The sequence below is a fragment of the Falco naumanni genome, chromosome 6 (genome assembly GCF_017639655.2).
Source record: "Falco naumanni isolate bFalNau1 chromosome 6, bFalNau1.pat, whole genome shotgun sequence".
In the NCBI taxonomy this organism is placed as follows: domain Eukaryota; kingdom Metazoa; phylum Chordata; class Aves; order Falconiformes; family Falconidae; genus Falco; species Falco naumanni.
The window spans coordinates 18,502,237-18,517,191 of NC_054059.1; the positions used below are offsets into that span (position 1 = coordinate 18,502,237).

Consider the following 14,955-nt stretch of genomic DNA (forward strand, 5'->3'; position numbering starts at 1 on the left):
AAAATAAGGTTATAGCAAACAAATAAATAGAAGAATCAGTCATAATTCCCAGTTTCATCTCTATGCTTAGTTTTCTCATTTCAAAAGTACCTCCTCTGGGCAAAATAATACAGTTTTTGTTAAATTTTAAAGCAGCTTTCACAATTACATACTACTGTAAAAGTTGGATCTGTTGATGGTTGATATTTTTAGGCCAATCTTCATCAAACACAGATTATCAAACAGATACTGTGCAGCCACATATACCTGCCTATTATTTAAAAGAAACCCACACCCCTGACAGTGACTTTTCAGGCAATTATTGCGTGCCTGTGCATTAGGCAGTGCCAAGAAATCATTAGAACAGCAAATAGCTTCAGATATTATTGTGCTCTGTCACGCTGGACAGAGACCTGCTTGCTTTGCCAGGCGGTATTCCCCTGGCATTTGAGGGAAATCAGATTTGTGGGCTGACACTATAACTTCTGTTTGCTGCCTCGGATGTCTCTGATCAGGAGGTACAGCTCTCTACAGGTACAGAATTGAATTCTGCACAGCTTAAAAAAGGCTGTCCCTTGGTGGGCATTTCTTGGGAAAGGTCCCACAGAAAATCAGCAGGTACTTGCTCTTCTTCTGGGCTAGTGATTTCATCTCATCCTCATTATTATTTCTGGCTCATTGAGCATCAAAAACCTGGCAGGAGAACACTAACTACAATACCTTCTGTGGGCTCATGCCACTCAGAATCACCTGAATTAGGAGGTGGTGTCTAGTGCTTTACCTAGTGCTTGAGCCATAAAGGCCATTTATTGAGCTGAAGTGTAGCCTGCTCGGCAAAGAGTGCCTGCAGCTCCAGGAAACAGCATGAAAATAAGGCTGAGATGTTTTATCTGCCCTTTGAACTGGAGGCACACCCACCTGGCTACCTGAACACACAACCCTGTGCTACTGTTTGAGCCCAACTGCTAAGTGGATGAAGCAGATATCAAAGTTTTCTTTTCATCTCTATGAGATACGGTGCATAAGTTCTCATATTTTCCTATCGCACAGCTTCATCTCTTACAGCAGGATCGCTGACAGAAGTGAGAAGGCCTGAGGAGATCTGGTGCTGCAGTTAGCAAACCCCCCTGGATAAAAGATGCACCGCAGAAGTTTTCTGAAGGCAGCTTCATGCCCACACACCTTGCTGGGGAGAGCAAGGGTCACCATAGACTCTGTTTTTGAGGAATCTGTTCTGGTTCCCTCGTGTCTTACATCTTCTGGGCAGTCAGTGCAAGCACTCCAGACCAAGAGACAGAACTGGTTAAAATAATCTGCTCTTAACTAAGGTATGAGAACACCCTGTGTATGTCTCAAAGACACACCCTCTTTATCTGAAGATAAGAAAGGACTTAGGCTTTTACAAATATTTTTGAAAAGTAAGCACTACAAAGCTACAGTTATATACCAATGCAAACTTTTTTTGAGAAGCACTGATGTTCCCCAGAAATTAGTTTTTATAACTATAACACTAAATGCATGCCTATAATTTTTTTACCAATTAAACCCACAAAGTCAGGAAAAAAAAAAACTTGTTATCTGGTCCCTAGCTGCTCTGAGTACTATCTGCTAATGTATAATACTCTCAGGCTGCTGGTTTATAACCGTATCTCTTTGCGAATTGTGATATAATTTGATGCCTTTGTGGCTTAGTATTCTCATCTATAAAACTGAACACACTACGGTCATTTTCTTTGATGGCTAAGGATGAAGGAAATCAATAAATTCTGAATCTACTGTTTATACTGCGGTAGCGGTATGTCTGTACTGGCTGGCACCAATCAGGAAAACTAAGACACCAGTTAACTATATGATATACAGACACACAGCAAAACGTAATGATGCTCACCATTTCAGAAAACAAACACAGAGGATATGGGAAAAGATGACAAACAAAGGCAAAGGAAGCAAAGATGGTAGTTTGGTTGCTTCCACTTCTATATTTACAATGTAAATAGCACTACTGTAAATTCAACTGACTTACTGATCACTGGACTGTATACTGCAAAATTATTAACTTTGTTGATCAAGCAAGCCATAGCCAGATCTTGCAACTGTTGTTTTGAACAGCTCTGTTGAGGTGGGTCATTGTATGGGTGTCTGCAGATCCTACTATAGAGTAGCAAGTTCAGTGTCAGTTACACCCTGTTACTGTTGCAATGTCCATTGCTTCTTCCCTCCCAAAGGACAATTACGGCAGGATTTTAAAGACTAAAAGCCCTCTGAGGTCTCAGGTATGCTGACAAAAAGCAGCATTTTTGAAAATGTGGAATTTAACTTTTATTGTACAAATAGCACCTCTCTATTAGAAAATTGTTGCAGACATACTTTATCAACAAGGTAAAAGGAAAGGCACGGTTGCACTGGTATCAATGGCAAGGTCTGCACTTCTTTTAGAAGTAAATACTAAAATGTACTTTGACTCCTTCTACCACCTGCACTAGAATACTTGCAGTACTCCTTGGGAAAAATAACACAGCATTAAGCAAATTGTTCTGAAATAATTACAAGTGAAGTAGATACGTGTACTCTGATCTGATATATGAGGAAACTTAATACACATAACTTGGTGGCCTTCAATTCAGTCCCTCCAAAGAGCAGCATGGGAAATTCTGAACCTGCAGCTCTCCTTGGATTTTTGTTTTGATCCATGTCAGCAGTTTTCCACTTTCCATGTACCTTCTATCATACCGTATTACACAAATACTGCTGAGGTATTGCAGGTATCTGTATACCGAGATATTCTCATTTAAAACTCTATCATTACAGATAGTATAATATTTTAGTTTCCAAATTCTGATACATAACAAACAAATCTAAGGCTTAAAATCACCCAAAATGTGTCCCCCAACCCTCAAAACATCATTGGCTATGTTGGAAAGCTAGGAGAGATCAGAAGCTATGCTCAAACTGCAAGAGATGAGAAAAGGCCTATGGCAACAAGAATGTGAAGTGGTTAAGCCTATAATTCTTCAAGGTGATTGTTCCTTGACTGAAAAAAAATAGAAAAAACCCAGCTCTTTTGAGGATAGGAATTCAGAAGAACAAAAATAGCACTTCATCATTTCAGGTTTTTTTGACAAGCAAGACAAGGAGAGGGATGAAACCCAAATACACTGGACAGGGCACTGAAAGAAGCATTCTGCCTTGGCAAAATTATTTTAAATCAATTGTTTTGTATTTATATCATATTTCGACCCATAATTGCTTCAGTATATTGTAGTACAAAGTTATTGTTGAATATGAAAAAGAACATTTTAACCTACTGAATGTGCAAAAAGCATAAATTACTATTTAATAGCACTTTTGTTTTGACTGACAAAGATCTATGTCAACAAAAGAAAAGATTTTAATGAAAAAATATTGGTACAAAGCATATGTGTATGCTTACTTCTTACATATATGTGAATGAGATAGACGTTAATAAAAAATACAGCTGCCTGTGAGATCTGGCCTTTAATTTTTCCTACTTAATTTTTAAATCCAACACAGAGGTGTGGTATTTTGATAATACGATACCCATTGATGGTGGTCCTCTCTGTCTGCATTATAAGTGCACTGCTGTGTCTGCTCTGGGACTACCCTTACATGTAGGGAGTGGGAGGGCAGAGAGAGAAGGGGACAGGCAAGTAAAATTGTGTAAAGAATCCAATAGCAAATCCAAGCAGAAAAAATACCTGAAATAATTACTTGTTGTGAGCAGATGGCAAAAAGACCTGTCCTCTTCCAATGCACGGCACATGCCCTGGGTGATTAGAAAAGCTGGGACATGACCTCACTCTCTCTAATAAATCTATCAAAAGCTAAAAATCACATTTCACCTAAAAACCATATGCATGGCTGCCATGCTGGTTTTCAGCTAACAGGAAGTCATTTAACAGAAGGTGAGTGGAAATGACTGATGAATGCAGCACCCTTCAGCATAGCAGCTGAACCAAAAACACCTGCTGAAAACCTTGGGGGGTAGAATATTTTGGCAGGGAAAATGTTGCCTATATGTCTTCAGCTGGGAACTGAGTCTTTCTGTTTCACTCTAAGCTTGAAAAAGATATCCACTGTTTATCACTCTACAGATAATATAGAAAACTTTTGAGTGGGATGATTATTGCATTTATCTATTCTTTCTCCCTGAATTCAGCAGACTGTTCTAGCTTTTACAAACAAAAAAAATGCAGCCCCTTTCTCTCATCTTGGACTGCTGCAATTAATGAGCTAAGACAAGCATTGCCACAAGCAGGATTCATTACCATTATTCCAGTCTGTATTCAAATCATATTTAAAACAGTTGGCAAAGAGCATTGTTGAGAGAGTAAAAAAAGATTGCTCAACACACCCATATTCTACAAGTTTCTTTCTGTACAGAAACATCACTCTTCATATAGGCATGTAAAGAATTTGATCTTCCTTCACACTAGACTGCAGCCAGAGCCAGTTTTTATTATTATTATTATTGTATTATACACACAACCAAAGGAGATCAATAGTGAATAATCATTTTTTCTGTAATACATAACCTCTCACTCTTGCCTGAAGAAAAAAAAAAAAAAGAAAAAGAAAAAAAAAAAGAAAAAAGATCAATCCAAACTACAAGAAAATGTTTTCATTTTCACACGACTGTAAAATGAGTCAATGTTTGTTTTTGTTTATTTGACTGGGTCCACTGCTCTGGAAGACAACAGAGGCATCAGATTTTGTACATAACTCCCTCACAAGAACTCAAAGAAAGTCCTTTTTGAATTACTAAGGGCCTACCTACAGTAGGTCCAGCAAGACTTAATAACAAGTTACACTCATTTACAGTGCAACTTAATTCTTTCCCAAGGGTCCAAGTTTTGCAACCCTTTCTCACATTACAAAGCTCAGTCATGAGTAATTCAGCAAAAGCAACTGCCCTTTTTGAGTTCCTGAAATGATACACTAATCATCTAAACTTTTATTTAAGCTTCTAAACAATTAACTTTTTAAAAAGTCTTACAACTATCACTGATTTTATGAACCCAGGCTTAAGACTACTATTCTATTTGAATAAAATAAAATCAGGGAAAAGTACTGCATATTTACTGAACAGCGTGCAACTTCATACATTCCATCAGGAATCCCAAAAGTATGTCAGGGAATTCTTTCAGTTTTCTGGCTTGTGCTAGAAACCAGCAAACCTTGGGTTGTCTAAACAACATGGTTCTTTAAAAAACAGGTTTGAGTTCTCTCCAGGAAGAGCTGATCCTTATTTGGGTATCAATCTAAAAGACTCAGAGCTATGCATTCTCTCTAAAACTGTGTAGGAATGCCTCAGTGGTGGAGAGAGGAATCTAATTAATGAAGGAAGAGAAAAACACATTGCCAGAAGGACCCTTTGGTGCTTTGTCCTGTCCTTTCCCTGTTGTCTCACCATGCCTGAAAAGATAATACAAGCTGTTTCTTGCACACACGTGCAAGTCTCATAACTGAGAGTTTTGAGGCAACTCTTATGAAAAGTCATACAGGGAGAGGACACTTCATTACCAAAGTCTCTGTGTTGCTTTATAGTAAGAGAAGGAAGTCTCACGTTAACATGACACAGATGAGTAATCATCTTGATACCATTTCCCAGATGAATAATCTCAGCAAAAACTGCTAAACATTATCAGTTGCAGTTCAGACAACCCAGCCAGGATGAGTCAGGCTGTAGGAGCACCTCAAGCTTCAGAGAAGCCGGAAACTACCAATGATTAAAGGTAGAAACCTCCAAAACACACAAGAAATAAGGCTACTGGCTTATTTGCAAAAGTCTGTCCATCATTAAGGTCAGACAGACCTTGCAGTGCTTTTTCCCCACGTGGTTATATCAGCATCTGAAAAAGACGCGTGTCTCCCCAGTTGACACCATCATGCCAAACAGACAGGTTATGCTGACAGAGGAGGGTGGTTGCCAAGCTGTATCATTTGGAGATGAGGTCTAGTTACACCAACAGAAAACCCATTTTGTTGACATGTTAGGTTTGACCTAAGGCACTCCGCTAATGTCACACCTATGCCACTGAAGTCCTGTTGTATAGACTGCAGCATAATGCCATCCTATGTACAATATGGTTCCCCTGCTGTAATATAAGTTCAGAAACATGTATCACAAGCATGGATTCATCTCTTTAAAATGATTAGCTCATTTTTCTAGTATTTAACAATATTGATCCTTTTCTGTAAGAAAAGCTCCATTATTACATTGCCTGTACCTACCATAAAGGTGATGTGCATAATTTTTATGCAGATTATGCATTTAAGAAACATTTAAGTGACAAGATTTTCTTATTACACTTTTTCATAGTCACTGGTTTTAGTCTAGTGTAGCATAGCCTTACAAATGATTTTCCTCTTTAGTCAGGAAAATCACTGTCAGCAAGCAAGTTGCTTAATGTTGTTTACAACAGGTTTTCTTAAGGTCAAAATTAACATATGTAATAATCATTTCAAGGAGTGACACTGTGATGCATCAAGCATGAAAGAGGTCAAGAGTAAGTCCACTAATAATGTCATCTAACCCTTATATATCTCCAAGTATTCAAAAGAATCTAGGTTTTAAGTGGCTGTCTCCTTCATGAATTTTTGGGCTAGTATATGCATATAAATATATATCGAACGGGTTCCTTCATGGTGTGAATCAGTGCAGAAACATTCTCTGCCTTGCCCTTGTAGGAGCTGGTTTCCTACTGCTCTGAGTGTTCAGGTAGCCCAGGGAAATCAGTGCCTGAACTCAGGCACTTGGGTTTGGTGCTTAAAGCTAGGTGGTATGAATACACCCGCCTCCAACAGTCTGTATATTTTCCCAGAGAAGTTTGCTGTAATTCCCATAGATTTTGCTCAGAGCTGTAATGGTTTAATGTGATTTGCTGAAGAACTTCTTTACTCTTTACAGGTTTCTGTTTTTCATGTGTAGCCTTTTCTTACTTCCTTTGAATATTCTCATAAGACTACAATTTCCACTACTACACAACAAAGAAACCTGCTTAATATAATTGTATTTTTATAAGTGGCTTAGCAGACGTAGGTTAGACTGTTTACAAAGTGTTTGCCTGCTGTATGTTTTAAAAACCTTACTTTACCTTATTTAGAAATCCTTCAAACTTTTCTATGCATCTGCAGACAGAAGAGGCTGAACAACACTGTGTCTTCTAGATTTAATTGCTGCTTCCTGAAGTGACCAACCCATATCACTGTATCAAAAGTGCTACAGTTGTTGCTGTTGAGGTTGTGCTGATTAACTAAACAAACCTTTCAGCTGTCAGATTCGACAATGACACATACGTAACATCCTCTTTATAAAGTGGAAACACCACAAGCACATCAGAGAGCCAATATACTATGCACTCAACCTTTTCCCAAAGGAGGCTAAGAATCATACCTAATTTTGCTCCATAGCGGTATTCAAAGGCTTAAAATGGCATTTTACAAGGCAGCACCACCAGCTGAGAGAGCCACTGGAAAGGGACTGGATCACTTGCAACCAGCCAGCTAGGCACAAAAAGCATGGCAACTAATGGAAAACAGACTTTCTTTACAGCATTTCAAGACCCTGTAGGAAAATTGAATTAGTTTTCACAACAAAGTTACCTATGCTTTTGTGGCTTCCCTTAGAGTGGATACATTGGCAGCTCAGGAGGTGCTGTTGAAAAAGATCACGGCATATCTTGGGCTAGTCACAGTCAAGACTCACTATAAACAAAAGCAAAAACCACCAGATTTTGCTCTGAAAGGCACAGCAAGGAAAAGAAGTAATTAATTCTCCTCTTCTTTGAGTGTACAGTCATTCTAGACTGTAAACTGCAGGATAAAAGGCCTAGTGATAACTCTATTATGGAAACAAATTATATGCTTTATCTAAATAGAGGAGAGACATTGTAAAAAGACATTGTCCTTCCCTTCCCCGCCCTTTCCAGTCCATTTCTATTGCGCATGTTTACATGCACGTTTCAGCCACTGAAGTGTTTATGGATGCACTGGAGCTAGAGCCCTATCCTGCCTATTTAAAGCCCATAAAGTCACACAGAACCCAATTTTTTTCACAGGGAAGACAGGAGAACATGATGTACTTGCTAGGAATACTTCTGAAATCTTGTCAAATCTGCTTAAAGAGATAATGTCGCCCAGGGTTGAACAGAGCTGTATGCTAATACATTTTATGGTGGTGGTTTGTTTTTTTTTTTTAATATTGGCACTGGAAAGCAAAAAGTGGTTTGTACACACAGCACCCTGTCACTGAGGTGTAAGCCAGGTGCGCCTTAGGAAACAAGATGCAAGTACCCTTAAGTGGAAACAAGTGCATTTGGAGAAGTGTCCCTATTTCTTATAATTAGTCATTAGTCTGAAATGAAGGTAAGGTACCCACGTAAAATCTGTTTCCTTGTTGCCTAAACCTTTTTTTTGTTTGTTTGTTTTTTTTGTTTCTTCTGAGCTCTCTTTAATACTTTCTGACTAATTTCTTCAAGGACAGTTGGCATGCAAAATCACAAAACCAGAGACTCTCAAAGTACATGAGTCAGGCGTACACCAAGGTGTTATTTTCTTGTAACAGCAGGCTACTGTTCCAAACCAATGCATGTTCCCACTGACAGAAGAGAAACCTTAGGATATATCCTGAAGTTAGATAGAATTGTATCACTTGAGGTATACTCAGCTGAGGTCAAACAAAAGGTGTGCTGTTTATCTACAAATTCCCCATGGACTGGTCAGCATTACAGAAAAATGTTAATTATGCTTTATTAATCCCTCCAATTAATCCCTGACCCCTTGTAAATAAGGTTAGTAACATTGGTGTGTGTGATACCAAGGGACTGATCTCAGTCTGGGAAAAGCTTTTCATTTCAACTGTTAGCAGCCAGATCATTTTTTACTGCCAGAAATAATAAAAAAAAATCTCTAGTAAAACAGCAACTAGATTATTATGGCCACATGGTTTTTTCAACAATATTTTTCATGTTTACCTTTCTTGCATCTCGTATCATCTTCCGAATGGTTTCCTTTATGGTGTAAGGCTGTGCTCGTGGTGGATGAAAAAGCAGATCAATATTCGTGCCACCAGAAATTCCAGGCATCAGGTAGGGCCAACCTAAGTCAAGATTTGGAGCTTCCACATCTGATTCAATGGGCCAGTAGGTTCCCGAGGAAGAGGTGTCATCAATGGCATGGTTAGAGGAATAAATTGTGTTTTGGGGAAGTTTCTGAACATTGTTCAAAATATAATCAATTTCCTCATCTGCTAGAAACTCTGAGCATCTCTCTTTGGAAAGAAATTCTTTGTAGGACTCTAAACCTCCTTCAATCAGAGCATCAATAGCTACTCGGTACCATTCTTTGTAATGAGGTTCAATATAGTTGTCTGATCTGCATTCATCATGTAAGGATGATAGCAAAGATGACGTTTCCATTTTCACAGATATTTTGTATAAAGTCTCTTAAATTTCCATTCATGAGCTGATGAAATGTATCTGTAAAGAGAGAAAAGTAAGAAAACAATCAGAATATTTGTAGAGATGCACATGCACACAGATGTTATTCAAAATACTTCTCTGGTAATGTTGCTTTACGTTTTTCTAACACCTTCCAAGAATTTAAAAATGTTTTGAAAAGGCTCAGGGATTAATATTGCGAAATGAATATTAAAGAGGTAGATAAAGAGCTGCTTCTACACAAGGCAAAACTAAACACATAATTAAGTGATTTGATGAAGTTCTCATATTAAAAGCTACAGCAGAGCTCACAAAATAGTGAAGATCTGCACCGGTAACACCAATACATACCTGACACACATTCCAATATGCTACTGTAGGTTGTGTTTCAAAACTCTCTTCATAACAACTGACAGAGTAGTGTTCAGAGAAACACTGCAGAAAGCAATTGTGTTTCCTACTTCTTGATTCATTACTCTTTCTCTGCAATGCATTCCTTTTCTCTGGCTTCTTTGAAACCACAGTCATTCAGGTCCTTCTCCTTATCTATCTGTTCTCCCATGCTGATCTAATCCATTTGTTGCTCCCAAGCAGGACCAGCCTACCTCATTTCAGTGAGTTATGAGGAACTCCAGAAAGATTTATCCTCCCACATCTGGGATCAAACTCTGAATCAGCAATCTGATGTCTAGTTTCCACCCTACTCATTCCTTCTGCCAAAAGGAGCGGCTGCTTTAATCTTACCTTTTTTTTTTTTTTTTTTTTTTCCTCCAAAACATTAATAATAAGTTGTTTACTGCTGATGATTTATAAATTCATTCTTACCATCTTTTTATTTCATTTAACAAGGGCTGAGAAGAATGGTTCCTGCTGTGACAATCTGGGATTTAAGACAGAGAGAGGACAAATGGCCAGCATTTCTTCCTTTATGTCAGTGCAACCCTACAGGACGCCAGCAACTCCACTGTTTGCCTAAAACCTAAACTGCAGTGAACATCTGCACTGGGCAGGTAAGCCACACACAGAAAAAAAAAGAAAAAAAAAAAAAAAAGTGGTGGGGGTGGGGGGATTGTCATGAGAGTGGCATGACCATGGCTATGTAAAATAGATGATACATGGTAGCACTGTTTCATGTGTTTCAGGCTAAGGCATGAAGCTTAAGAGAAAGACAGCAGAAGTAAGAATATCCAACAAAGGCAGAATAGTTAACTAAATAGTTACAAAAAGCATATACAAAGTATAGCTTGAAAGTTTACACTTGGCTTCCCTACAAGCCTCATTAATAGCACACCGGTATAAAAGCAAGGAATAGTCGTATAAAGTTCTAATTTCATATACTGACATACAAATGCAACACAATTCTCTCTTCACATCAAGACCTTTCAAATATTTTTGCAAACAGTTCATCTGCTTTCCACTGTCTGTTAGGAACAGTTTAAATGTTCTTGAAAGGAAACATAAATTAGCTACATTAACCTAAAGGAATGAAACCCCAAATCTCTATACATCAATGATACTCCAAAATCCAACTAAATGTTCAATCAAACCAAGATTTCTGAGGAACTTGGGAACTCTGAGGTTAAAAAAAAAAAAAACAGGAAAGAAAAATCCAGATCTAAGGCTGGCATCAGCATGTCATATGAAATAATTCCATTTGAATCCTGTCTCTCAGCCAAGTAGCAGGGTAGATCTTCCCAGATAGGATTGCTTTCGAGCCTGGGGGAAAGGAGTGTTTCTGGCTGGTTCCAGAGTAGCTCTTTGTGGTGAACTGGAAAGCAACAAGCGAAAGGGATCCAACTGCTCTCCCCTGATCGAAAATTAAATGTATTCCCGTGACAGATATTCAGGGCTTCATCCTGCACTGCTCTCACAGGTAGAAATAAAATCTTATAAACCAGGAGGGATAGCATTACACTTTGCCCAGATGCAGATACAGCCTGTGGCATAAGGCGATGGAGAGCCGAGCACGCAGTAAAGACAAGACAGACCAATTCAAAGGTCAAACTCTTACAATGTTGTAAAATTAAAACATTCCCACCGGTGTCGCATGGAAGCCAATCATCTGGAAGAGATTCTCAAGACATTTTAGATGAAGAATGAAAAACTACTGAGAGTTCCAAATGCAGAGTCACTCAGCTGAGCTGTTCTGAAGAGTCTGAACACGCATACAGGCGACTTGACCGAGAATCTAACATTCCCCTCTTGTAGGGCCCTCCAGGACAAGTAACTAAACAGCGTGGTAAAACAGTCAGCCTTATCATGACATTTAAGACTAAATCTGATTTTACAAAGGCAAGTGAAAGATATCTCTGAATTTCTTACTACTTTGGAATGGATATACTTCTAAAATAGGTATTTTGCCACTGATTGCATGTATGGTTGAGAAAGACCTAAGTGTTTATTTCAAAAGCTGCTACTTCTCACTCTTTCCTTTGAAAATAATATAAGGGAACAGAACTATACTTAATATGTAGTGTTGTGTAATATAAAATATTGAATGTTATGAACAAATAAAAGGCAAAAAATGATTGCATGTGTGTGCTGGCTCACATGCATTTTTTGTTTGGTTTGGTTCTTTTGATTTGTTTTTTTTGTAATAGTATAGTACATTGTTTGACTTTTCATTGAAAACAATGTCAATGCAATAACTCACGCTTAGACTTATGCTGAAAGCAGGGTATAAATATACTGTAATCTCAGAAAGGTGAGAGTTTTAGTGCAGTTTCTTACAAATAAGAATACTTATTTTACAGTGAACATCTTTGCTGTTGATCTTTGCTTTGCAAGTGCTGTTTATAAAAGAAGCTTAAAGCACTGCAGATTTATTTAAGAAAGTAAATGTAAAATCTGTCAGCATGGAAATAAATCACAGAACAGAGGAGACAAATGAAAAAAATCTAATTCTGGTTTTTGGTATTATAAACATCAGCATGTGATACGTTCACAAGAAGAAACAAAAGAAAACACCCAAATTAAAACAATGGCTTCAGGTGTATTTGACTAAAGCTCTAGATGTCTTGACACGGGTACTTTCCAACTTAGAAGGTTAGAGCTATTTTGTAGGAAATGCACGTATGAAACCGATATAAATTTGGATAGAGAAGCAGAGGTTTAGACAAAATTCTGAAACAAAATTTCAGGCGCCTTCTTTACCCGTGTATAATGATTTCTGCATAATCAGCTTGATTCATCAAAGATCCTCTTCAGGACAGCAATTCTATTAGCAAGGTTGCGCAGAATGAGGCCCATCTCTGCAGGCTTCCAGAGCTTTATCAGACTTCACGCACATGATCACAAATTTTACCAGCACCAGAAAAGCTGTTACTCATCCTCTAAGAAACAACCTTGGCTAAACCTGAATCTTTTGCTGAAGAACACAAATTCTGAATCCTGCAGTGATGTGATCATCTTCTCCTATTAACAACATGCTCAAACTTCTCCAGTGTCATTATCAGGAATCCAGCAGGAAGACCACTTTTTCTTTGAAAGAGAAGTAAATGTGCCTTTTCGCAGAAAGATACAGAGAGGTATCCCAGCTTCCACAAAAGCAGCTGATGACAAATGCCCACTGAAGAAAATGATGCAACATATTGCAGTGGTTCCAGAAGCACAGTCCTCCAGGCTAGAGCTAAAGAGAAGCAACTTCCCCGCCTTACTAATATTCTCAGGATTTGAAAAATTTCCTATTCAGCAGCTTCGGGGAGCAGCCTTAACCTCAGGCTCGTACAGCCGGTCCTTGGCAAAGCCCTGGCCATGGTGCTCTCCTGGGGATGTCCTTATCTCTTTTCCGACTGAAATGTGTTTGCTTTGACGAGCCTCTGCATAAAGTTTCGACCTTGTCACCTGGGTTAAAGGAAATTTAAACCACGGGAAGTTCTTGTTGCAGGCCCCTCTCTCAGGTACGGTTTATGGGGCACCCACCTGAGCAACCCCGACCTGCAGCTGCACTGCGGGGCCTCGGCACCGCTCGGGGGCCGGTGTGACAGAATACACAGGCGTTTCTCGACAGCTGCTTTTCACCAACCTTTGTATTAGGGAATTGTATCAAGAATAAATAATAATTACCTACATTAATCTGTGACAGGCAATTACTTCATTATTAATGAAATTACAGTATTTTCCGTGGATGCAAAGGGCATGAAATCCGAGCGAAAAGCAACACCGCAAGCGTTCCTGCTTCTTTCTCTCGCATTTTTTTTCCCCTGCTTGTAAACCAGAAAGTTGAACTTCTCAAGCAAAACGGCGGCCACCCCCCACCCCCCGCTGGCACCGCCACGTGCTCGAACACGCCTCAGCCTTGAGGACACCGCGCCTGTGTCACGCCCGGCCTCGGCGGGACCCCGGCGGCGGCGGGGGGGGGGGGGGGAGGGGGGGGGCTGCGCGCGGCCCCGCGAGGGAGCGCGTCCCCGCCGCCCGCCCGCCCCGCCCGGCCCTTCTCCCGCCGCCGCCGCCCCCCAGCCGCTCGGCGCCGGCTCCCCTCGCCGCGCCGCCGCCGCCGTGTCGCGATCCCCGCGGCCCCGTGCCGCACGCCCCGCGGCGCCGAGCGGCCCTTGGCGGGGCGGGGGGCGGCCGCCCCACCCGCCCGTCCGCAGCGCGGGGTCGGCGGGCGCGCAGCCTGCCCCGCCCCGCCCCGCCCCGCCCCGTCCCGTGGTGGGGGGGCAGCAGGGGTCCCACTCACCGCGCCGGTGCCCCGCGCTGGGGTCTCGCCTCCGGAGCGGCGGGGCGGCTCGACCCAGCTGCTGCGATCGCGGCGGCGGCGAGTCAAGGCGGCGCAGGGCTCATCGCAGGTACTTCCCGTCGCTCTCGGGCGCGGTGGGTGTGGAAACCAGTTACAACATGTCAGGACGGTGTCGCACCAAACCCGCCGCCGCCGCGGGAGCGGGGCAAGGGCTTGTCTGAACTGGGGAAGCCCGGCCCTCGCGCGGAGCGAAGGGCAGCGCCTTCCCAGGGGCGCGGCGGGGCCCCCCGCCCCATCCCATCCCACCCCATCCCACCCCAGCCCTCCCCACCCCAGCCCACCCCAGCGCAGCCCGGCCCTGCTCTGGGCAGCCGCGGGCGCCCGCGGGGCAGGGGCCGGCCCCAGCCGCGCACATGGGCAGCCCGCGGGGGGGCCTGGCCGCGGGCCGTCCGTGTGCGTGGGAGAGAGAGCTCAGAGCAAACCGTGGCTTGAAGAAAACATAAACCCGTCAGCCTTGAGTCACAGTTTTTCAGGTTAAGTCCGGGGAGCAAGCCGCGGCGAGGGAGTGATACCCGTGTGGGACCTTTCAATTCGGTGCTGTGGACGAGCCCCCTTTCAACCGCTCACTTGCTTTTAAATTCTCTTCTTTTGCTCGTGATGTCTCAGGTCAGGGAAACGGACCTGAAGGCAGAGCTCCCCACCCTGCAGCCAGCGCCAGCCTCCTCGGCCACGCCAGCGTGGCAGCCCCACTCGGGGGGACGTTTGGGAGCCCTCACTGAAAGGCTCTTCCCAGCCACGGTCATCTTTTCAGTAGGATCATGCAACTGCCCACAGATCAGG

General features: G+C 41.7%; 1 protein-coding gene across 1 annotated transcript in view; it reads right to left on the reverse strand.

Annotated features, from left to right (window-relative positions):
- FAM83B (family with sequence similarity 83 member B) overlaps nucleotides 1-9,472 on the reverse strand; it is a 50,335-nt gene extending 40,863 nt beyond the window's left edge. Inside the window, exon 1 of the mRNA XM_040599442.1 lies at nucleotides 8,973-9,472. Coding sequence (XP_040455376.1) covers nucleotides 8,973-9,416 — 444 coding nt within the window. The 5' untranslated portion in view covers nucleotides 9,417-9,472. The remainder of the gene's footprint in view (nucleotides 1-8,972) is intronic.
- Between the last annotated feature and the right edge of the window lie 5,483 nt (nucleotides 9,473-14,955).